The sequence below is a fragment of the Onychomys torridus genome, chromosome 2, assembly GCF_903995425.1.
Source record: "Onychomys torridus chromosome 2, mOncTor1.1, whole genome shotgun sequence".
NCBI classification, from domain to species: domain Eukaryota; kingdom Metazoa; phylum Chordata; class Mammalia; order Rodentia; family Cricetidae; genus Onychomys; species Onychomys torridus.
This window is the reverse complement of record NC_050444.1, coordinates 6,204,657-6,230,194: the sequence shown is the minus strand read 5'-3', so window position 1 is coordinate 6,230,194 and position 25,538 is coordinate 6,204,657. Positions and strand designations below refer to the sequence as shown.

At 41.4% G+C, this 25,538-nt stretch overlaps 1 protein-coding gene across 2 annotated transcripts; it reads right to left on the bottom strand.

Annotated features, from left to right (window-relative positions):
- Window positions 1-328: 328 nt before the first annotated feature.
- Chchd7 (coiled-coil-helix-coiled-coil-helix domain containing 7) lies at window positions 329-5,082 on the bottom strand. 2 transcript variants are annotated; one of them, XM_036179881.1, is made up of 5 exons: window positions 4,835-5,082; window positions 4,446-4,589; window positions 2,709-2,774; window positions 1,185-1,283; window positions 329-466 (listed from the first exon to the last, which is right to left on the bottom strand). In XM_036179881.1, the coding sequence occupies exons 3-5, from the start codon at window positions 2,760-2,762 to the stop codon at window positions 362-364; spliced, it is 258 nt and encodes an 85-aa protein (XP_036035774.1). In that variant the 5' UTR covers window positions 2,763-2,774; window positions 4,446-4,589; window positions 4,835-5,082; the 3' UTR covers window positions 329-361. The 2 variants fall into 2 exon arrangements, with proteins under 2 accessions (XP_036035774.1, XP_036035775.1); XM_036179882.1 differs by having other exon boundaries at window positions 5,002-5,077.
- Between the last annotated feature and the right edge of the window lie 20,456 nt (window positions 5,083-25,538).

Sequence of the window (25,538 nt, the reverse complement as noted above, 5' to 3'; positions counted from 1 at the left end):
TCTTCAACACAATCACAGTTTCCTTTCTAAGAAACACTACCTTGGTAAGAGCCCTAGGAGTCTGCTCTCGGCCCAGGAGAGCTCAATTCCTACAGTCCTTCCTCACGTTGCTGTCCTTCTGAGGGACAGCATGGTAGTAACATTCTTGCCACAGCACTGAGAGCAAACACCAAAGACCTAAGGCTAGCCGAATTCTGTCTCACCTTGCACAACTCAAAACTGCCTGGGATGAAACCAGCAAAGTCTTAAGATTTCAACAGTCACTGATTTAAAAAAAAAAAAAAAGAAAGAAAGAAAGAAAAAGAAAAAGAAAAAAAAATCCATCTGCTTTAATTTATAGAAACAATTTTAATGCAAATACTCAATAGGGCATCTTTTGCATTGCTCCCAAAATTTCATCTCTTTCTGCTGCTGTAGGCATAGATGGCTGAACTCCATTTTGTCTTCTTTGGACCATGACAGAATTCTGTGTATAGGAAAAAAAAAAAAAAAAAAAAAAAAAAAAAAAAAACCACATCAAAACCAGTCATGTATTAAATGGCAATAATTTGCCAGTAATTTTCTATTGTTTCTTCAAAAAGAAAATTCTAAAATCTACTTCTGGAACTTCAAATGTTTCAATCTATTAACATTTACACTGACATGATGTGATTATCCCCACAGAAAACATTATTAGCAGGAGTGGGACAGGAATATGCCATGAAATACAGACAAGAGTCTGTACAGACAGTCTGACTAAGAAAGCTATGCATGATTAAGTGATACTAAGTATCAGAAAAGGAAAAGGAAGGAGCTGGACATGGTACTCAGGGAAAGAGAAATGAATTATCAATGTATTAATCACATTGTAACAACTGTGATTGCCTGTGGGAAAGAAGACAGAAACAAAGTCTAAAGAGATCTATGACGTCAGGGTAAACTGTACTTTCTCTTCCTCTTCAGGAAACACAAATTTATAACAAGGCTATTTTATGACTACAGATACCTCCCTAGGAAGACATATCCATATTAAAACCTAAGCATTACCCTTAGAATAGAATGAAAAATCTCTCAAGGACCCCATAGAGTTGAAATACCACACAGAAGATAAGGTTGAAGGTTAAATTTGGGTTACTGACTGATATCAGCTTCAGTCAAGAGCCTAAGAACAGAGTTCTATAAGAAGTGTTCTAAGAGGAGCTTACCCAGAATCGCCGGCAGTTTTTGTACTTCAAGAAGTAATTGGAACACCTTTCCCTGTCATAGTTATTTTCATCCATACATCTGGTAGAAGCATCAGATTCCTTAAATATGTAAGAGAGTCATCATTTAAAATGTGGAATGTGGTCTATGAGAGACCCAAACACAAAGGCTTCTGAAGCTGCTTCCCCTCTGAGCAGATGTGAAATGGTTGATTTTTGTTCATTTTAGTGGGTAGACTTATAAAACCCAACTAATAAAGCCAACTATTCCAGAAATCACTCAACTTAAAAAGACATCTTTTTTTCCCCAGTCTGGGCTAGTTTTCTAAGTATCTGATCACAAGAGTTCGATCCAAAGTACTGATTGTGGTCATGTGTTCCAGAAGCTAAAGCAAGGTATACCATGTTGAGCATTGCTCCACAGCAAGAGAGAGGAACCTGTCTCCCAGCTCTTGGTTCAGTTCTCCCTGCTTTCCCCAATTCTCATTTTGACTTGATGTTTGATCTTAATGCTCGTTTTGAGATTCCAAGTAAATTATGCATGTGAGTGATCTACATCAAGGAAACCTAAATTAACAGCATTCATCTAGGTGCATTTTTGGCTATCGTTCACTCCATTATGCAAGCATACTATTACATATGCAATTTTAATAGTTATCATTAATGTACTTCAAAAAGAAAGTTAGCAACAAAAGGCCATGAGTTTAAAATGAGGTAGGTACCACTGGTAATTAAATTTAAGCTGTCTGAACTAAGCAGTTTGGACAACAAGCTTTAAAGTGAAAGGTTTGACTGTGAAAAGTTAAAATAAAGTTTCAAACAGGCAGGGAATCTCCTTCACAAATCTAAGAAACATACCTTATCTAAACAATACTTTCTTATTTAATAAAGCTGTTGAAAACAGAATATACAGACCAACGGATATAAACTGTATAACGTGTGTTTTTGAAAAAGCCATACAGGATGGTGAATTAGTGCTCCAAATGGCAACAATATGATGATTCTTATATTGTATTTCTCAGGAGTGGCAAGGCCACAACAAAATGTTACAAGCTATACTCAATTAATGTCAACAAAAGCTTATTATTTCAACACAACATTGTTTAAAAGATACCTTGGTGAGAACCATTAAGCTTAAAACAAGCTAATAGTACTGTCAACCCATGACTCAGCCAGGTTGTCTCAAAGAGATTAAATAATTGCTGTGATTAAAACCATTGTTTTAAATTTGCTGTATTATATCATGTTTAGACTCAAGATGTTCCTTAACGTTACATATGCTTATCAAGTTTTACAATAACAACCAAACACTGCTTATTTCACAACTAAGCAAAGGTGAAGAAAAGAGTCTTTGTTAGCTACATTTGGTCATTTTTAAATGTTAGAGTGAAATAAAATACACTGGCCAGGAATATCTTTTTCACAGAATAATAGTTTATTCAATAACTGTATAAAACAGATGCCCACAAAATTAAGAGTGGTTTTCCCATGTTAGCACTCAGGACAATGAAAATCAAGTCACCCTACCGACAAGCAAGGGTTTATGTCAGGATCTCTCAGCCGCCTTGTGACCATAGGCATCTTGTCTTCTCACTGAAGGCAGAAGGGAGAAAAACAGGTCAGAAGGAAATGACCAGAAAATGTCATCAGCCCCAGAAGCACAGAAAACTTAACTCTCAAAAGTGTAGTAAACAATGGAACACACCACATCTATCAAAAAGCCGGTTACTGCTTAGTTAACATTCTAAAAGGCCACAGTTGAAAAAGCAATTCAAAGTTTATTCCACCACTACCTTCTACTTAAATAACACTTCCCTGGGTTGAAGGAAGTCAGGGAATGCTACTGTGGTTCAGTAATTTTCCAATCCAAGTCTTAAAATATAGCTTTGCAAAAAGTCTATTGGTTAAAGATAGCCCATTTCACTAAGAGCCAGTTAGTTATTCCAAGTCAGGGAATACACTTCATGAAGTAAGTCTATCAGTCATGGTTCAAGACAACTAACTGCTCTTCAAACTCCAGTTCAAGTGAAACTGGTGACGATTCTCTTCAAAGGAGGAAGCAGGGTGTAAAAAGCAATAGTCACAGTTATTTCAGAATGGTCTTTATTTGTTTCAGTATATTGATATGGCATTGATGAGCTACTTATCTTTGAAAAATCCCTATAATAAGCATAAGAGGCTGATCTGGCTTATGTGCCCAAATCTTGTTCTAGTATACTCTTAACTAAAAATCAAAGTATATTCCAGAGAAGTAAGACAGTATTATGGGCAGAACTCCACTGAATTAAAAGAAAAAAAAAATGCATGGCACTTTTCAGAGAAGTCAGAGTTTTTGTATGAAATGTCACAAAAATGTTAAAAAAAAAAATAAATATTCCAAAAAAGTAATTAATTCAAGCCCATGAACTCCTGATAAGTGAACATTTCTTAGTCAATGGTCACCCTGTCCAGTTCCTTCTATACTGAGAAAGATCAGGATGTCTAGGCTAAAAGATGGATCTGCTTATTCTGCAGTCCTTTAACTTTCAATAATCACCAAATAATTATTTGATTTCATGACCTTCACTGAAAACATCCAGCCAACAGAAGCTCAGTGCAGAGTCCAACTGTGTCTAGAAGTTTCTCCTCCTCAGAAGACAGGATTTTACAGGATTGCCTCTTCCTAACAGAAATAACAGAACTAAGAACACTTACAACCTTCTCTTTTATATCTCTCCTGTCATGTCTTCACAGAACTCTGCTTGATAGTTCATACACCAGGCATTATCATCTCCCCAACAATCAGATACAAACAGAAGTCAAGCTGTGTCCTAATCATGAAAGAATTCTATTCTATTTCATTATCATCAGCCAGATATGCTTTAAAAATACCTACACAATACAGTCATTAAATTTGCTGCTTCAAGCTATTCCCATTTCATTATTTTTGTGTGTGTGTGTGTGTTTTTATTCTGGATTCTCAATGCAACTCACTTTAAACATGGATTTCCGAATGCCACCTCCTTGGTATGAATCCCTGTGTCAACTGTTCAGGAAGAGGAAATGGCAATTTACATGGAGGAGTGGGGCTGAATGGCAAGATGGAGTGCCCTGCTAAAGAGGCCTTATCTGCTTACTCTTTGAAGAGTCGGAGTGAACAACTGTTACAACTCTCTACTACTTCCAAGAGGACATCAAAAAGAAAACCAAAGGTTTGAGGGAAGGCTGCCAACCTACAACACATCTGAAATCCCTAAAATCTACTCTAAAGGGCAAATGGCTTACCCAAAGAGTTCGATTCCCACTCTCCTTGTAGCTTTGATCCGTGGTGGGGGAAGGGCAAGTTACTGAACACGTCCAGGCCCCTAGGCTGCTCAGAGCCGCGTCTGAGGGTTAAATCGGGAAGCAGAAACACACCACGCCGTAAACCTGGGTGCAGAGGAAGAGGGACAAAAAGTCAAAGTACACACTAACGGGAACCGAGAGATCGGAGGAGAATCCCAAAGGATGTGACTCCCAGACCGCAACGCCTTCCCAGGTGCCGCTCTGCAGTATCCCACAGTGGACAGCGGGCACAGGTGAACACGACACAGGGGCTGGGGAAGGGGGCGCAACAGACCGCGAGGACCCGGGAAGGGCAGGGCGGGGAGTGACACAATCCGGGGTGCCCAGACCTGCCTAGGGTCACCTTCCGCTGCCCGGGCCGGACGAATCGCGTAGCGCGAGCAGCGACAGCACGGCGTGCCGCGGACGAACTGGCGCCGAGAACTAGGGTAGGCGTCTCCGGCTAGTGTTGTCCAAGGTCTGCCGTGGAGGGAGGGAGGGGCCGGAGACCACTCACCACCGGTCGCCACTCCGCCAGCACCCGAGCCGGCGGCAGCTCCAAACACGTCAGTCGCTCACGCAGCAGGACCTTAAATAGCGCACACCCCAACGTGCTGCCCCCGCGCCCCCCGTTTCAGTCCGTCCAATCCGCGCGCGCTGCTGCCGGATTGACAAGCGCGAGGAACACTGTGCGGTGGGGGAGGGCATTGTTGGCTCCGCCCCCGGGCAGCGGGAGGAGGGCCCAGGCAGGGGGAGTGGGTGGGGCGACATGAGACCCCGCCCTCGTCCCGCCCCACCGCGCCCCCCGCCCTGCAGCCTCGCTCTTAACACTTCGGCCTGACTGGCAGCTGCGCCGACCAATGGACCCGCCGGAATCGGCGGCGGCCGCGCGGACTGGCCGGCCCGGGAGGAGCGTGAGGGGGGCGGGCACCGCGGCGGGCGGAGGCCAGGGCGGGCCGGCGGGCGGGCGCGGGGCGGGGGCGGCGGCCGAGCGGGCGGGGGGAGGCGGCAGTGGGCGCGACGTCGGCGGCAGCGGCGGCGGCGGCGGCGGCGGCGGCGGCAGCTGCAAGTTGAGCTGCAGGGGCAGCGCATACACTACAATGGCTGCTGGAAAGAGGCGTAAGGAAACAATTTCCAGGCCCGCCGCGTCCAGCCCGAAATATGAGAAAAAAATTATTAGAAATTCCGCGGGCGGTGTAAAGGCGGCGGACGGGCCGGAGGGAGGATGTTAAAGCCCCGCGGTGAGTTCTCCCGGGGTCCGGGACGGCGGGGAGGCGTTTAGCGGGAGGAATATCAGGGTTATTTAAATTATGGGACTAGCCGAGGGGGCAGAGGAGCCGCGGCGGCGGCAGGAGGAGGAAAAGTTTGTGCTACTCCCAGCCCCTGCTCAGGACCCCAGAGAGAAAAATAATAATAAAAAATCAAATAAAATCCTGCGGCGGGGCTAAGAGGACTCCCGAGGTCGCTGCTGACAGGGCAGGGGGCGACGCGGCTGGGGACCCGAAGGTGAGGTCGGTGGGAAAAAAAAAACCTTTTATTCAGGGTCTGGAAAGTTTGAAAAGTTTTCCTCCTCCTCCTCCTCCTCCTCTCTGGTGCTGTGAATATTGTGACAGCGGCAGCGGCAGCAGCGAGAGCGGAAGACATTAGAGACCCGAAAAATAAGGGAAAAATTAATATAAATTCGGTTTTGAGAGGAAACTCTCCGCATTTTCCACCAAAACATCCCGGGGGAAGGTCGCTTCCCAAAGGGCCTGGCGGAGACCCGCGGTCGGCAATATTTGGGGGGCACTGGAGTGACTTGGGGTAACTTTGCCCCCTTTTCCGAAGAGGTTTTTCTTTTCTGGAGAAATGCATTTGTTTTTTGCCCTCTGCCCAGGTGGGATAGCCGAGTCGGGGTGCGGGGTCCGTGGGGCGCCGGACCGAGCAGGGTGGCGGCGGGGGCGTAGGGGGAGGGGGTGCTAAATGAAAGCAGGAGATCGGGACGGAGCAGGGACAGCTTGTTGTCAGTATCATAAACAACCAAAATGGAGGGAGAACTCAGGCATATAACCAAATAAAAATTGTTAAAAAATCGCAAAAAATCCCTAAAAATCCGGGATGCTCCCCCCTTTCTCGCTAAAGGTAAAAGTGTGAACCGCCTTTCCCCTGAAGTCCATTTTGACTTTACAGGGACCAAGGAGTTAATATTTATTTATTTTTTAAAACTTTCGAAGAGCAAAAGCCTTTTATAACTCCACCGACAATGAGAAAACGTGAAAATCCAATGCAAGAGAAGCAGGGGGAGGGAGGGGGAGGTGGTAGTGCAGAAACTGCTAAACTTATTGGTAATGTGGACTGATCTGAGATAAGATAAACACTATATTTGCTATTTTATAACTCCCTTTTAGTGATCTTTGCGGGGCTTGCTTTTTTGGTAGAAAAAAAGTGATGCCATTTTCTTAATAGAGTTAATGTGTGTGATTGGAAGAATAAACCTTTGCGGCTTTAGATTGCATTTTCGTCGCATTTATGCCCCAGGTTTTGTTAGTGGCTCCCTCCTTTCTTTAAACTGGGCTCTCCAGAGGAGGGGTAGAAAGGTGCTGTTGCCCAGAGAGACTGGAGGGCGAGACTGGCGAACCTTCTGGGGAGGGGTGGGGAGTTGTTTGGCTTCTCCCTTCCTGACACGTTTGCTTCACCTGTTCGCCCTCACTAAGGAATGTTGAACTGAGGTTTTCTGGCTTTATGTATATAACAGGATGGTGCCTCTTGCATCACATTGATGTTAGTGGGAAAGTGCTGCTGATGTTGGTTCCACGTGGGATCAGGGACAGAGCAGGGCATTTTAAAGAGACAGCTTCTCTTTTCTTAGGGTTTTCATCACCTACGGAGACTTACTGTCTGAGGACCAAAAGCAGAGGTGCTGGAAGTGTGCGGTGATGGAAGAGCCTTCTCTTTCCATTACTCAAGTGCACCCACGTTTAGGAGTGATGGAGGGAGAGGAGGGGTAAACAAGCCCAGTAGAAGATGGATACGTGTGTGGCTTAGTTTTCATCCACGCTGTTCTTTTATGTAACAAGCCCTCCCAGAAACTTTTCATGTTACATTGCTTTGCTCAGGAAGCTGATTTTGGAAGGAATTGTGGAAAAATGGAAATAGTTGAAGGTGTGTGGTGTAATGGTATAGCATTATTGAACAGTTATGAATTCTGTGCAGTGAGATCAAAGAGCCATATATGCCCATAATGGGGGTTTACAGCCATTTTGTAAAATACCTAATATTCAGTTTGGCTTCAGGTACATTGAGGACTTCTGGTTGAAAATTACAGGCAAAGAGGTGAAGATTCCTTAACATTGTAAGCAGTAGGCATTTCTGGGGAGTCGAGAGTGGCTCCCATGAAGACCATGGAAAAGTTTACATATACATCCATTTTTAAAGTTCACCCTATGCATATGTTGTAACTTTACACTTTGGAAATGAAAATGCTTGAAAATCCAGAAGCCTATCAATTTGCATTTTTTTGGCTGAAGTGATTTGTGTTTAACAGGAAATGTTTACTAATCGTTAGCTACTGTGGGCTCTTGTGTCTTAGATGTCCCCAGTATTTTTAAAAGGTAAAATGTATGTGTACATTGTTAACTGTACTGTATTTGAGATTAAGATTAATCTGGAATGGAAACAATTTACATTCAGTTTCCAGAGGCAGATGGAGTTTAGGAAATAAATCTCTATTTTGCTTTGTCCTTACAATTTGTAGAAATGAATCAGAGTTAGAACCGGAATTTTAGGCTTCTTAGGCAATGTTCTATTTTGCCATACTGTATAAAAATTATTTTAAAGTCCATTGTGTGTTAGTTCCTGTTTCTAACTGAGCCTTTCTCGGCACCTTTCTGTAAACGCCTCCATGAGAACACTATCAGTGTCCTGTGAGCACATCATCCTGTAGTTTCCCACTTTGGAAACAACTACAGCTTTCTAAGAAGTCACTAAAGAAAACACAGTGTCACAGATCACTATTAAATCACAATGAGTTGGAAAGAGATTAAAGAACCAATGAAGAAGATAACCTCTCTCCACCATAATCTTCTGTCCAAAGGTTTCAGAATTCCATCATTACTTAAAAAACCTCTGAAGTTTATTTTGCATTTTCATTGTGTTTTTGGCTTAAGATAGTTACTTTGACTACAAGTAGTCAGGATTATGCTTTGTGCTTAAAATACATGAGACTTGGATACTGAACAGTTGCCACTTTGACAAACCAAATACTAATACCAATAAATTCTGTGTCAGTCAAAGTCAAGGCAAGTTTTGAGATTAGTTGTTAGCTCATTGATCCATTTAAGTTGTTTGGGCACTTAAAAATAGGATTCCATTCTTTATTGTCAGCCTCAACAGAAGTTCTCCTATTAAAGGTTATTCTTTCTCATATAGGGTGACATAAACTTTTATGTTTGGGCTTTGTACACCAGCTACTTTTCTAAATTAGAAAATGTACTTAGAATGCCCAACTTCAAACTGTAACTCCTCGAGTCTTCTTTAGATAGGGAGTGCTACAGTAGCTGGTTTGAATTGGTTGCAGCAAGGTGTTTTGATGTCTTGGAAATCTTACCTGTTGAGCTTCCTTTGTCTGGAAGTCCTATTAAATTATACCAATTTACAGAAATCATCTAAGGATATCTCCTGCTCCACATTCTCACTTCACTTAAAGTCAAAGAAATCTCACCGATTTAGATTCCTATCTGAGACTTAGATGCCCAGTGTTGCTGTTCAAAATTCTGAAAAGGATTTTTCTGCTGTGGTGGATGATTTAGTGAGTGTGGGCTAATACTGATAAAACTCCATATCTGTGTATTTATTATAATCAAAATATTTCAATAAACAGACATTTTATAGCTAAAGTAGTGAATTTGCTTTTATCAATGAAGTTGGAAATTTTAAGAATGCTGTTTATGTTTTATTATCAGTCAAATATGGGAATTTTCTTCATTATTATCATAATCTTTATTGTTATTAAATACGTTTTCATAAGATATTCTGGAAATTTACCTAAGGATTAAATTATTGTTTTCTAAATTAAATGTTCTGTTCCTGTTGTAACTGGGATTTTAAAAGACAGACAACTAAAACCTATGTCCATGGCTGTCTTTGAAGTTTGCTAAAATAATCATTTTTCTCAAGTTGTGTAATCAAAATGTTCATCCTTCTAGAAATGTTTTAATATTATTATTTGTTATTTTATTCCTTGGGAATTTAACATGGAAAAAATTAACCTGTTACACATGAGGAGAGAGTTTCAGAAGAAGGAAAGTGTGTCTGTTGAGGAGAAGCTAAGCAAGTGGATCTGCTCAGGGTGAAAGGGAGGGAAACTCGTGCTTGAGCCGTCACTCAAAATATTTTAAGAACCTGATAAACATTTTTTTCCTGAAACACTGAGTACGTTGAAAGCATGTCAGTCATTGCTTGGAAACAAAGGTATACCTTTATTTCTTTAATTTTAACAGGAATTAATGTAGGCAGCAGCATATTTAAGCTGTTAGTAAGTGTTTAGGTAGCCTTAGAAAAGTGTTTACAAACAAGTTCAATGTAAGGGCAGGGTCCGTGGTCACTGTGATTCAGAACTCAGGCAGAAGAGTTCTTTTCCATTCCAACACAAAGACACCAGAAGTGATTGATTGTCGCCTTTTTTGTAATCCTATCATTGCTAACTTTTTTGAAACTCTTAAATCCGAAACCTACTATTACTGCTTTTCCTTTCCTTCAAGGCAGCTTTTATATCTCATTTGAAAATTTAATTTTAGGTTTAATTTGAGAAAATAAATGAGTATTTCTAGGTTATAAATTTTCATGAAAGGTTGGTATGTAATTGTTAACATTTGACATATAAGAAATACATCTGTATAAAAGCCTAATAGAAATTATTACAGAGGCATAGTTTGATTTTTACTTTTCAGTTTATTGGCCTATCTTCCTGAGGTTTGCATTCTGCCTAGTGTGTCCTGTCTGTCTGTCCTCCTTGTAGGGGAGAGCTGACCAGGACATGGTGAGGCTGACTATCAGGATATTTTTGTGTTCTGATTTTGTGTATGTATTGTGTTTGTTATTAGTAAGAATTTTGCTTTTTTAAAATGCATATCAAAGTACAAAAAAGTTATAAAACAAATAATATCTCATTTTTAAAAATGAAGTAGTGTGATATTGCATTAAAATTATTAGTGTTTAAAAGTCCCTGCATGTCTTGTAAACAGAGTTACTACAGTATCCTGGTATTAAAACTAACCGAAGTATGTGTTGGGAATTTGAGATGACTACCTATGAAATGTATGTGCATGTGTAGAGTGAGTGAACTTCTGCACTTATATCCGAGGTTGATAGGAAAAACAGTTTGCCAAAAGTATTCCTTTGCCTTGTTTTTAAGTGGAACTTTTTCCTAATTTAAAATCATAGAAAATCTAAAAATGTGAGGATATTAGAGAACAAAAATGTAGTTTTAATGCTTTTTGAATATAAGACTTTTGAACAATGGAAGTGTACCACAACATCAATGTAACTAAAATGTCCAAAAATAATGATGAGAGACCAGAGAAATAAGAATTTCATAATAAAATAGTAATTATGATAAATTTAAAATTCAACTTACATAAATAAAGAATAATCAACTATAAAGCAAAAATCACAAGTTTACAAAAAAGGATATCTGAGTGTTAATTTGGGGAATTTTATCAGAGAATATTTTTAGTGTAACTTGCTGGATTTGTAACCACCTTTTAAAATTAGACCTCCAGAGCCTCTGGTCCTTCTTTCTTTAGATTTTGATTAAACTAAATTCTAAGAATGATTTGTAGTGATGATTTGAAATTCTTTTTTTAACAGAAGGAAAAGAGAAAGTCATTTTCTGATGTTTTTAAAAAGAGATTTTAGGGAGTATTTAAATATGTAGTATGTGAAACAGTCTGAGAGCCCGAGGAGTTGCTGAAAATCGCCTTTCTTATTGTTTATTAGAAAGCTTAAAACTTCTTTTGTAGGATAGTAAAATAAATTTCAAAGCCCCATTCTAAGAATAGTTTTGTTCTGTGGATTTTTCAGGGCAATTTGAATAATTTCTTACAGTCTTAATAATACTTTAAAAGCTTTATAAGGTATAGATAAGAGTATTTCACCAAGAAGACTTAATTTTCAGGATATTCTAAGGTATATGCTGCTTATTAAAGATATTTCTCTTTCTCATTTACTAATTAGCAGTTGGTTTTCTGAAGGAGAATTGAACCTGCTCTTTTGTGATATCTGGAGTAGAATATACCTTTAGTTTTGCAGCCTTTCCCAGGGAGTGCAGGAGTCCTTCCCTGCAGCGGGTGGTAGTGCATTTCAGAGTCTTCAAATATACCTTTTTTGAATGAGAGTCTCATTTTAAGCTTTTCTGTTGTTAAGATTTAAATTATTGTCCCATACCAGTGTTGGTGTATTGCATGTAGGTTGTTTATGGTTTTCTATGTTGCAGTTTCTGAGTATGAGACTATTCTCAGAGTAAATGTAACAATTAAAGAACTATCACCTGACATCATAAAAAACATCTAGTGTCTGATCAGTGGGCATTAGAATCTTTAAGATACATTTTTTTGGAAACTGAAAATCAGTTTTTGAAAGAGGACTATAATCTTTTGTCCGAAAGGAGGGATCAGAATGTGTTACTGTCGATTCTGTTTTTCTGAAGATCCATCAGTTGATTGTTCTGGATGAAGAGAATTTTCAGAAACCAAGGTTGGAAACTTAAGGTTGTTTAACTTTGCAGGTTCAAAACAGCACCAATTGAATTTTAGTCTGATAGGTTTTCTCAGTAAATTAGTTTTATTTTCTTGTATTGTCTTAATGCTGTAATTACAGAGCCCAACTTAGTTCTCATCATGCCCAAAGGAGTTACTATAAGATTCTGTTGTACCATCTTAAGGCAATGAAGTAAAATAGCATTTATATAAGAGAACATTCCCTTTCTTAGGTTGCCTTTTACATTTTCTAAATACCATTTCTGTGAATGTTCCATTCTGGAGAAGGGAAATTATCTCTATTACTTTGACATGAAACTTATTGTAATTTTTATAAGTATATGGAAAGCTTGTATAACTCCACATGTGATGATTAAGACCTATCATATCCTTAAACTAAGCACTGATATATCCAGTATACTGGATTGCAAGCTCAGCCTCAGCTATAAATTTGCTCTCCTAGTACATTTAAAATTGTTAAGTAAATGTTAGAAAATGGTTCTCCTGTGTTTTGGTAATTTGTTATTGTCTGAGGTAGTTTAATTGAGTAAAGTTCTATCTTAGTTGTGTTTCCCTTCTAATATTAGTATTTCATCTGGAAACTGTTGGAAAGGCATATGATCTCGGCATTAAGGTAGAGCTGGACAGACGGTACAGTAGTAGTTACACCAGGAGTGGAGGAAGCAGCCCTTTGCTCGGAAGAGTTAGAGGTTTTCAGAGAGTGGAAGTCTGGGTGAGCACATTGTACATCTGTAGGGCTCCGTGACACTGTAAGCTCTGCTTTCCCTTAACAAAGCCTGTGCATCCTCAGGACTGACGTCTCACAGAGAATCAGTTTCATTCTGCTCTGTGGACAGTGCGTGTGTCAGCTTCCTAGATTTCTTTCAGACTTCTAAAATAAGGTGTAAGACACTCCTCAAAAGAAATGTGCCATGCATCATATTTTAAATGGCTGTATGTAAAGATGTACTATCATAATTGTTTTACCCAAATTTAGATGAAAATGAACCATCAAATAATAAATTTAATTGGGGAAAAAAGAGAGATTTAAATATTTATGTGAATAAATTGACTTACTGTTGAAATAAATGGAATTTTAACCGAAAGAATTGTTTTTGTTTCTGAATCTGTTTTTAAGTCCCAGAAGTTTGTAAACAAAGTAATTGTCAAAATAAAATAAAGTCTGGCAGTCTGCAAAAGGTCTTAAGCATTTGTCCTTTGACAGTTAATAAACATTTTAAATGGCCAAAATTACATTAAAGATCTTAGTATCTTTAATATATTAATTGTTGTTTTTTTTTTAAGAAAAGTGCTCACAGATAGCCTAGAATTTAGCTGCGTGTCTGCTTTGTTTGGGAGCTTTAATTATTATGTGTTGACTAAGACAGCACTACTTCAGTCGTTTTTAGAAGTACTATTCTGAATGTTTTCCTCAAAAGCCCTCTTTGTGAATATTATAACTTAATTCAGTCTTATTAAACTTTTATTTCTTAAGCATGCCCTTGTTCTCACAGCATGCTGTTCTATTCTGAAGTACCTTTAACCATAGTTCAGGTTATCTCAAAGTAGGCACTACAGATATAACTGCTCTGCTCCACATTGGCCCAGGGTCATACTTGAATGAAGTTATACTCAATTCACCCTTTATTGGTTACAGCAAGAATAGGAGAAAACAGTTTAAAAGTCTATAACGGATCCCGTTCTGAGGCTGACTCATAATAGCCTTTCTGCAGTCCACGATTCCTGTGCCAGAATTAAAAGGACTTGTTAATTAAAACCAAAATGCCCGTGTGTCTACCAACTTCTTTCCTGATCAGGATTCAGACACTGGTGTGTTCCCATTGGCATCCAGGGTGCTTGCTGTTGGCTCTGCTCCGCTCAGTGCTGCCACCCTGTGTATGGTAGTGCTGCTGCGGCAGGCACGCGGCTGTGAGTGGTGAGTTCTGGAGCACTTGTGAAGAAGAGGCGCACAGGCTGAGATGAGTGTGGACGCTGTTGTGTGTGCCCTGCCTCTCTGTGTGTGGTGCTGTGCTCCAGCTAGGTTTCAAAAGTTATGCAGCTCAGAAGTACCGTATTCAGCTGCCAAAAATTAGAATTTGGAAAAACTTTAAAGGTAAATGCTGTTGTCTGTCTAATCTGCCGTTTCATTAAAATAAAGCAGCGCTGGACTAGTTCTCCAAATGTGGCTCGAAACTGGTAAGAAAGGAGAGGTTCTGAGCATGTAAAGATGAAAAATATCATAAGGGGTTTTTTTTGTTGTTTTTGTTGTTTTTTTTTTTTTTTTAATTTTAGCCAAGTTGTAATTACAAGTTCTTCCTAGTAAAAGCAAAACCAAAACGATCACACACAAAAAGAGACTGTTTCTGCTTAAAAGGAAAGGAAACTTAAATTGATTGGTTAAATTCTGTGAATCACTGACCAACATGACTTTTAAATTATATCATCATCGTATTTAAGTATTAATGCTGTGCTTCAGCCATAGAACACTGGGGTTTGCTTGTAACTGGCTCATCATTTCATTTCCAAAGCAGCCTGGGAGATAGGAAGCCTCAATATGGACAGACTATAAAAGCCAATTATAAATTAATTTGTTAGTGTAAACCTAAGTTAGGCTAAAAGTTTACACATACTAACTCAAGTTAGAAAGTGTTATATGAATGCTTATTAAGCTATATATTTATATACATATATATATATATATATATATATATATATATATATATATATATATATATGGAATTTGGTGGAAAAATATATCTGCTTTCTAGGTTAAAGGAGATTTTAAAACATTATAAATCTAAACTTTGTTTTACAGGAAGGATCTCAGACATAGTTGCCTTAAGTCAGATTTATGGCCAAACCACCTGATTTCTGAATGATCACTGTTTCTTTCAGTTTTGAATGGTTTTGCTTCAGTAAACAGTGTAATTCTATATGGTAGCAGTGGAAAGTATTGCTTAGGTTGGTTAATTTTAGATATTAGGCTTCTAAGACCAAAGGGTCCTGATGGCCCTTCCCTCCCAGGAGACGTAGAAGAAATGATTGCAGTGTGTGTGCTGTCCCTGATGAAAAGGCCACAGGCAAGAGCTTCACTTTGTTAGTCCTATAATGTTCCCCATGTGGAAGGGTTGGGAATTTTTCTTTGAGCTCCATAAAATACCATTTTAAATTTTTAAAAAATAACCGATTGAAATGTGTTTAAATTTTGAATCAGTAGTGTAGTATTATCACTTTCAAAGAAACTTTTTAAAAGTTTATTTGCTCTCTTGTTTATTACTCTTCATAGCAACTTCAAGGTAAGACTGGATCAGCTGACCTTATTTTAACAAAGCAATGTTAACAGTTGTACAGATTTATCTAAAAATCACAAATCACAAGATTTTACACTATTTTAAAATATAGACTGCACCTTTCTTGCCTTCACTCAAGTGCAGAGAGCCATGCCACTGCCCAGGATGATCATCGTTATCTGACATTGATCCATTCTGTAGTGAGAGACATGATTGGCTTTGTTTTTACTTTGTATCCTGACAACTAAAACTTTATTCTTGTGCTAAGTAGGAGTTAAAGTATGAAAGGTACCCATGCCACTCTTTTAGGGGACCTATATTCACTGCCTTAAAATGCCATTTGAATGGTGGGTAAAAGTACAAAAGGAACACCAAGATAGTATATTTTTAAATGTCCAGAGAGTAACATAGATACCAAACACCACCGCATTCATGGGAGGGAGAAACTTGAGAGAGGCTTTGGGAAAGGCCTGAGTCAGAAACAGGCAAGAAAAGAGAGGGAGCGACACTTAGGTGAACGATGTGGTTTCAGTGGGGTAGGGACAGAAGAAGTATGCTTCTTCCATGGTGCACCCAGACAGCCATACTGGAGAGCTGTTTCTGAGGGAGCTGTGCAAGGCAGGAGGAGATGGGTGTGCCTGGGTCTGACAGGAGGGCAAGCTCTCATGGCCAGCCTCACAGTTTGCTCCATGTGCTGTAGCTGTCTTTGAGCTGTTCCAGCAGAGGATTTGGGGTTAGGAAACTCAAGGTGCTTCTTAATTCAGAGTAACTTGAACAGGAGGATGTGTGACATACTCCCACTTTGACATGGGAACCTCTGCTATGTGAAAGGCTCAGATATTCCCCACTGGGTCCATGTTCATCAGAAAGTTCTGAGCATTTATTTTCAGTAATGCCTGATCCTCAGCACCCCTAGAACTTGCAGTTTAGACATCAGCCAGGACTCAGGCTTCTAATCATAAAACTGCCCGTGGTCACTCACTTGGAACCAGAATAGCAGTTCTGCACTCCAGTTGTAGGTGCATAGTCACAGTGGGCATGTGGAGGAAGGACGGGAGCCAGGCTCACAGAAGAAGAGGCCTAGAGCAAGGGTGCACAGCTCAGTGGAGTTTTGACCCGTGGCTGAGTATTAGGATGGCAGTGGGCAAAAACATAGCAGGGGAGGCTAGCCAGTGAGACAAGGGCTGTGCTGTATCAACTCTTCAGTGGTTGTTTTCTTTGTTTGTTTGTTTGTTTGTTTGTTTGTTTTTGTCCTAGTTGAGAGAGACTCACTGAGCTTCAAGCTGGACCTTTGGTAATAGTGATACTCAGTCCTTGTGCTCAGTCCTCCCCCTGCAGCCTCTACCATTAACTTCTACTGACACCTTTGTCTAAGACTCCCCAGGCATCCTGCTGCCTTTCCAAAGCAGACCGTGCCCTCTGTACAGTCCCTGTCTGGCATGCCTTTGCTTCTGGATTTCTGTAAAGTTGCCCAACACTTCTTCAGAACCCTGGGGAGAGTCTATCTAGCTGTTAAGCTATTTAGCTGAGGTGGCTGTACCATATGGCTATGCATAGCATGAGGTGAGCTGCTGGAGACAACCTGTTATGTCAGCCTAACTTAGGCTAGCCCTCCCATACTCATACTGGAATTCCCCATTCTTCCTCTGTACCTATAAACTGTGCTCAAATTGTCTTCCATCAACAAAGCAAAACTCAAATCTTAACCTTCATTCCAACCCCTCAAGTATCTTTTTTCCTCAGCAGTGCCAACTTCATGAGAAAACAGTTTGTACTTGGTATGTGGTCTTGTTTACCTCCCCATCTCTTGCCATCACAAAAGAAAGTAGCACCCCTCCCCATGAGCCAGACACAGTGGCATCTTTCTGGTGTCACCGTGGTGGATCTTTAGTGCCATCACTCTGCAGATTTCAGCCTCCTGCCTCCCTACCTCCCTCGCTTCCTGTGGTGGTGCTATCCTTCCAACTGTCCTTGCTCACCCGCGGGTTAGCACTCCCTGACTGACGCTGGCAGGTCCGTTGATCTCCTACCCCTCTGTACACACTGGCACTGAGCACCGGGTCCCTCCCCCATGGTACCTTTCATGTGCAGCTTCACTCACTCATGGTCCTCCATGCTGCTTCTATATAAGCCAACTCCCTACATCTCTGTTTTCCTCCTGGGTTTTATTCAGACTGCAGACTGCTCAGTACCTGTTTTGAGTCAGGAACTAAGCTAGATCCTCTCCTCAGACTGCAAGCAGGGCTTCCTCAGACTAACAGCTGATAGGAAGGCTATAAGAAAGAATCCAAGGATGAATAGTTCTGAGGGGCTGAATAAACAAGGACCCTTGGAGACAGCAGCAAATACAAAAGAATCTTTGTATAGTTGCTTGAATAATGAGGAACAACCTGGAAAGGCCTGGCAGGATAACTACACAACAGTCCTGCTTTAGTTAGGGAACCAGCTAGAGGTCCACCTTCACGAATTCCTTGTGTTCTCCTTGGGGACTGCCAGTCCAGAGGTAAGTGGAGCTCCTGAGCCATGTGTAGATTGCCCTTTGAAAGACAACTGAGCACTGTCCTCTCACTCATCGTGTGTCTGCCCTCTGGCTAGAGGCAGGGCCACCTTGAAAGCTCCACTCCAGGCACGACCCCATGGAAAGCACAGCTCCTTGAGGGAAGTAAGTCCTCTTCTATATATCCCTGGCCTGCTCTGTGAGCTGCAGTGACATTACCTTGTGTACAGCCACCTTGTTACCATGCTGGCAGTTCTGTCCCATCCTGTGTGTATCTACTTTTCCTCCTGATCTGTCATTAGAGGGCAAGACATGTACCACCAGCTTTATCTTTCTTTGAGAACTGGGCATATAGTGAATGTCTGGTGCAATCTGTAGGATCTATTGTAGTGAAGAAAAGTCTGACAAACCTTGTGCAGCAGTTAAGAGCCATGTAATGAAAGTCATCTGCCCAGGAAGACATTCCCCAGGAATAATTATTGCCCACCACCACCAAAAAAAAAAAAAAAAAAGCTTCTTTTGGAGGAAGGCCATGACTCCTGAAATTGTGTATTATAATGTTACTTGTATATTCATCTCATGCTAAGAAAACAAGTGTTTAGCTTCAGTAGAGTAGAATATCAGGTGACTGGCCTGAGGTCCTCACAGCAGGGTCAAAGTCTCAAAACTGGTTGTAGGCATTTCTCAGTTCCTGGAAGCAGTGGATATCGTACATGTGAGTAAATTCTCACTATCCGTCACCTTCCAGGACAGAACCACAATGTTTGTAACATGTAGACACACAGGCTGCCTGTACAGCATTAAGGGGAATGCTGCCTTTATAGGTCATTTGAACTCTTTATTGTAGGCCAATTTAAAGATAGAAATTAAGAAAGTAGTAGAATTAATTCTTGTACCCAAAACCACTTTTTCCAGCAGTGCAAGAGTTCAGCTTGCTTCAAGCACACCCCACCCAAATACAGCTCTGTTGGGGACGATTTGATGTGAGATTGTTTCATGTTGTTTGTGTCTTGTTTTTGGTGTTCCCCAAAAGTACAGACTCTAAAGGTGTGACTACAATGCAACTATTAAATTCTGGGAAAACAAGAATTCCTCAATCGCAGCAAATATCCTTAATTCACCAAATTCACATCTTCTTGGCTAGCATTTAATCCTTTTAGCAATTGCACGATTCGAATCTAGTAAAGCACAGGCCTACAGTTACCTGTCAGTTCCCTTGTTTCTTTCGGCCCACACATTACTCCTTCCCCACTATCCCCCTTCATCGTTGTTGAAGTTATGTTTTTGGTTTTGTCCTGAAGCATTTCCAATGCTTTTGAATTTTGTTCATTGGTTTTGTGGTGGGTTTTTGTTTTGTTTTGTTTTTTTGTTTTGTTTTGTTTATTTGGAGCTGAGGACCAAACCCAGGCCTTGCACTTGCTAGGCAAGCGCTCTACCGCTGAGCTAAATCCCCAACCCCTTGTTTTGTTTTTTTAACAGTGTGATGGCTCCTCTATGTTCGTAAAATTCAGAGGCTGTTTTGTGCTTCCCAGTAATCTCTTATGGGGAAAAAAAGTTTAAAAGAATGACTTAGAAGAGGTTAATGTTAAGTGTCATAAGGAATCAGGATACCATAAATATGAATAGAAAGTGATACCTTATTCCTAGTGCAACACTGGGGTCCTATCATAAAGTGTATGTAAAATGTGAATGGGTATTTCCTTTGCATTTTTCTTTAGAAGCTTATAATAGTTTTTAAAACTGAATTGTGTTCTTTTGTATAATGCACTTTTTGCAAAAAAACATACCTCACATTGTATAAAGTTAGCTTCCTATATCCTTATGTTTCTTCTTTTGTTTCTCCAAAGCTAGATCTTTGTGAAAAAACACAATTATTTAGCTTTCTCCCACTTGTTGGCAGGTAGGTTTATAGTTTTTAAGTGGCCTTGTGCATAAATCATTGTTTACCTCTCTGGTGATTTTCTTCAACTAAATTCTTAGGTATGAAATGAGTGGGCAGAAAGGTAAGTGCATGTCAGTCGCATGGTCATTTGGACCTCTAGGAAAGACTCTTGGTCGTGACCGTGTCTGTGTCTTAACCTCCAACATGACCCCATTGTTTATGCTTTTGCTTTCTCACCCATCACTGTCATTGGTTCCCCTTAACAGTCACCTTGGTGTCATCATTACATTTGCCGTTGGTCTGGAACTGCTGATCTTCCCTGTTCCCCAAATCCCTTTGTCCAACTTACTATTTTTACCCAAAAGACTGACTCAGAAGGTGCATGGTGCATGCTTTAACACCGCAACATTGGATGATGTGTGTGCATTGGTAGCATGCTTGGCTATTCAGAACCCATTTTTCTCCACCATATTCAGGGTCATCACTATCATTGTTGTACATTGACATTATCGGTTCATGTTAAGGTAGAAAAGGACTCTCCTGTCAAAGCAAATTAATTAGAATTTTCAAAGCAGGTAAATTAAAGAGAGATTATACATATTACCAAATAATCATTTTAAAATAATAATTTAAATTGGCATTTCAGCTATCTGAAAGATTTCAGTGGAGGAATCTGAAGTATCAGGACCATCCACGAGTCATGATCAAGATGCTCTCAAGTTACAGTCCTACAGACATACCACACATTCACATGATGCTTTCTTTGCAGCCCTCGCTAGTCCCTACCTGGAAGACCGTTCCGTCCTTTGCTTTTCTTGCCCCCTCCCCGCCATCGCCTGTGACTAAGGACAGTGACATTACTATGTGATACAAAAGTGCAAAGTGACGGTGAGTCCAGTGCCTGTCAGGTTTGGGCCTGAGTTGCTCCCCAGCTCTGTCCAGAACATTCTCTCCCCTCTCAGCTCTGGACTCCACTACTCCCCTAAAAAAAGCTCTTTCTAAGATACTAGCAGCTCTGGAAGGCCAAGAAAAGCAAAGGAGTGGGGAAGAATCTTCTGGGGGGGGTCAGGAGGGCTACTGCTGGAATAGAACTTCTGGAACAGTAGCCAGAGCCAGTTTGGTGGCAAGGAGTGAGCGAGCCCTGAGGGAACCTGCCTTGAACAGCCCTTTTTTTCCTCTGAGGCAGGACAGCTTCCTGGGTTCATCTTGTGTAGTAGCCCTTCTTGCACCCTCTTGCCTGTCTCTCTGTCCTGTTTATTCCCAACATTGGGTTCCTTCCCACACTCCTGAGGTCTTAAGTGTCTCTACCATCACCCTTCTCCATACCCACTCTGAGCTTTGTTTATTTTTATTATATGTTTTTGTAGCACTGGCTAATGAATGCAAGATCTCACCCATGCTAGTCTACTACTGAGCTACATCCCAACCCTCACCCTGCTCTTTAAAACCTTCATGATAGTATGGCCTCAGGCTAGGACCCAGCATCCACACATGCAGTCTGACTGCCCTGAGCCCTCTCGTAGGCCAGGCCCCAGCCCAGGACTGCCTCCCTTGCTTGGGGTCTTACAACCTCTCCTGAGCCCCCCCCCCCCAAATAGTTTCCCTCAAAGCCCACCAAGAGGAGGAAGAAGAGATAACCTGAGGTCTGATAAACCTCCTACATACACCTCATTGGCTGTGATTGCCTTGATAATTCAGGCCGCATACTTCCATCCACAGGCGGAAGCCGGCCCAGATCATCCATCAGGTCTGGTGGTATTCCCCTTCATCGGGGACAACTATGAGGGCTGGAAGGACTCTATCCACCACAACCTTCCCTCTAACCCCTGCTTCCTTACAGTGCCCAAAGACCATGTGAAGCCCTAGGTTAAGGGCCTGAGTGGTGGGCATGAGCCTCATACCAGAGAAGTGCTGTGCCTTCAGAATACTGCCCTGTGCCAGCAATGGCAGACCCAAGGCACACACAGCTTTTGCCAAGGACCTGAGCCCCTTCATGCTCCATGGCCAGCACTACAACCATCCAGGAAGGGATTTCAGCATCAAGTTCCTGATAGAGGACCCTGAAATCAACATGGTCCCAGCATGCTGATCCATGGGAGAACAGAGGCAATGCACTATACCCACTAACTCTTCTGAGAACCCTCTGTTGCCTCCAGGACCCACAAGAGTGGCGGGTGGACTTTCCAGAGGAAGTCATCAGGCCTTTCCCCCTTCCCTCATAACAAGGGACCTAGCCCCTTCACTTATTTCAGGTTTCCCTAGATCCTATGGAGTGTCCAGCAGGGGGTGTGGGGACTCCCTGTGAGGACAGCCACCTACATCTCACTTACCTTTCTCATCCCCAATGTAGTAATGCCCTTGACCATACTACCTCCCACCTCTTATCCACAGGCCCATTTTCAACCTCCTGGACAGTAGGTACTGAATCCCCAGATCTGCTCTGCAATTTAGATTTCCTCTTTCAGGGAATAACACCCAACAAGAGCATCTATGATTTGTGTGTGTGTCAGCCACTCTTAGGTCCTGGTTGCCCTTGCTTCAGGCTGACTGTTCTCCTGGGACAGCCTATGATACTTCAGGGTAGGCAGGGACTGCTTCTCCTTCCCACCTATGGATGCCAGGTTGATGGAGAATCAGAGCTAGGAACCTATCCACAGCTATAAAACACCAGCTACAGCCTTGCTGAAAATCCACAACTTTAATTGGGCTACTCCAGAAAGGGTTGTGGCTCTGCTAGGTATGATAGGTCTGGCCAGTCATGGCTTCACCTCTCCCACATGTAGGGACTGAGTCTGAAGAAACAATGCTCACCCTAGAGTGGTGCTTCTTTTCTTGATCTTCTTAGGCTCTTTTGCCATCCATCTGCTTCTCTGTCACCATGCCTTCCTGTCTCTAGGCTGGGGGAGGAAGAGGCAGAAATGAGTCCAGCCTGAAGTCTTACCCTTGCTCAGTTGCCTGGGAAGGAGTAGCAATTTGAGGGGACAGGGTTAGGAAATGAAAGACTGGGGCCTTACATGATTTGGAGGTGATAGAGGTAGGAGAAATAACAGCAATTTACAACATTAAAAAATAAAATAAATAAACTTGCTAGTTTTCCAGGATCTATTAAGTAAGTTACCATTCAGTGTCTTCACCTTACTAACTTTTGCTCAACTTATGTAAAATTCCACCGGCTGCTACTGCCCCTCATTATAGGATGAGTCTCCTATCCACTGTCACTTACTGCCCACAATAGGCCAGTACAGTCTGATCTATCTTGCTTTATAGCTGAGGAACCTGAAGCTGAAAAAAGCTGAACCCTTTACCCAGACCACAGTGCCCTGTTTGCCTCAGATGAGATTGCTTTCACACACACTGCCAAACCTAGCTGCTGCTTCTGCTTTGGCCTTTCCAGCCTTACCTGACACTCCCTAAGACACCATGGCTCCCACCAAGGGAAGCTTCGTTCCCATCATGCTCAGCACACACCAGTTCTGGTCCTGTTCTACTGTACCTCCTCTCAGCAGCAGCAGCAGCAGCAGCAGCACCACCACCACCACCACCACCACCCCACCCCACCACCACCCCACCCCACCACCACCCCACCCCACCACCACCCCACCCCACCCCACCCCACCCCACCCCACCCACATGTTCTTTCTGTGAATTTTCTTTGTACCTAACCTGTGTTTATTTTGTGTTTTTTGTCTTCTGTTTTTGGTTTTCAATAAGGATAAGTCATCAGTGCCCCTTTGACACACCTTTATATGTAGATTATAGAGTGTTGTGTTCCCAGTGACACTTTAAGACTTCACTGGGATGATAAGCATTGATTGTCTCTAAGTTGCTTCTAGTGTATTCCTTGGTACCTTTGTGCAGGGGTGGGGGCTCTCTGGTCCATTAAGGAAAAATGAACTTTCCAGTCATGACCACAAGGTGGCACAGTGACTACAGCTTCCTGGTATTCCTTGAGAATGGACCAAGACAAGGCAAAAGGCCTTATCTCCTTAAATGCTAGATATGCAATGGAAAGTCCAGAGAATTTCCAAATTTTCAGTTCTCAGTCATTTGTAGAGACAGCTGTTTTCTTCATCATCTGGTGGGCCAACAGGGTAGAAAGAGCCCTCCTCTTCCTGTTTTGTTTTTTTGTTTGTTCAAAGAATACTTGAGTGTAAAGAAATGAGCAGTAAGAAGCAAGATCCTTACTCTGATAAAGCTTATATTTTGTGACCATCCCTGGAGCCAACTGAAAACATTGTGGATAGACCCAAGAGTTCCTTTGCTGTTTCATGTTACTTCTGAAGCCATTGTTTTCCATGTTCCCCACACTGAATCAAACCATAGGTTTTTATATCTTACACCAATTTTTGTTCAGCATGCAAAAGAACCACCAATAAGTGTCTATCAATAACTAATTTTGGTTTATTCATGATTATCTCTGACTTTTTCTGCTCCCCATTTATCCAGTTAGTCAAGAGTTATTGGTGTGTTCCTTACAACTTTAGAAACAACCAAAGTTACATTCAGAATTATTATGTATTCAGATATAGACATAGAAATGCTGGGTTGGGGATTTAGCTCAGTGGTAGAGCACTTGCCTAGCAAGCACAAGGCCCTGGGTTTGATCCTCAGCTCAAAAAAAAAAAAGAAAGAAATGCTGAAGTCCACATAGCATTTCTTTATGATCAATGCCAATAAAACTATTTCAGAAGATAAAGAAGACCAGTAATAGGGCCAATATGTAAAGGTATTATAGATTTGACATACACTATATTGGTACTAAAAGTGACTTTTTGACACTTTAGAAGTGTCTTTTGCAAGGAGTAAAAATGATAAAAATATAATTTAGAAACATCAAATGTCACACATCATCTGTTTGAAAACTAGAAATTACTTTCTGGTAGAACAACCCTCTTCATAGTAGAAGTCTTCATTGGAAATTCACACTTTTCTAGTATTGGACCTTACCTCTCCCTGTGACTTCCATCCATATGTCACCTCCACCAGCCTGAATGTTCTAGATGGAAGTTAACCTACACAGCTCTGGCCATCTCTTTCCTTAGCCACAGGATAATCATGGGTAGTTAACCAGGGTGTGGGGATGAAAGGAGGAGGATAATGGGATTTGTCAGTTGTTCTCAACATGGCAGTTGTGACCCTTTGGAGGATGAATGACCTTTTCACAGGGGCCACCTCAGACCTTCATGCATATCAGATATTTACATTGCAATTCATAAAGTAGCAAAATTACAGTTAAGTAGCAATGAAAATAATTTTATGGTTGGGGCTACCTCAACATGTGGAACTATATTAAAAGGTCCTAAACCTTAGGAAGGTTGAGAACCACTGGGCTATGTGAAAGACAGACACATCAGGTGTATGTTTTAAAGGGCATAATGGTCCTCTCCCAGCCACAGCTAAGCTACAAGCAAGGGTAAGTTCATCTCTGAATAGGCAAAGCTATTGCCCAAGTTGTCATTCCATTTCACTAAAAACAGTTTCTTTAGTTGTGATTTGGGTTTATCTGTGATTGCCATTACCATAAAACCCAAGATATACCCTGCCTGTTTACAGACATGGCATCATAAGCATGGTACTTCACTAAATACCACTTTACTCTTTGAATTCATAAGCCTTTCATATGAAATGTTCTTTTTGTTTCTTTGTTGACTG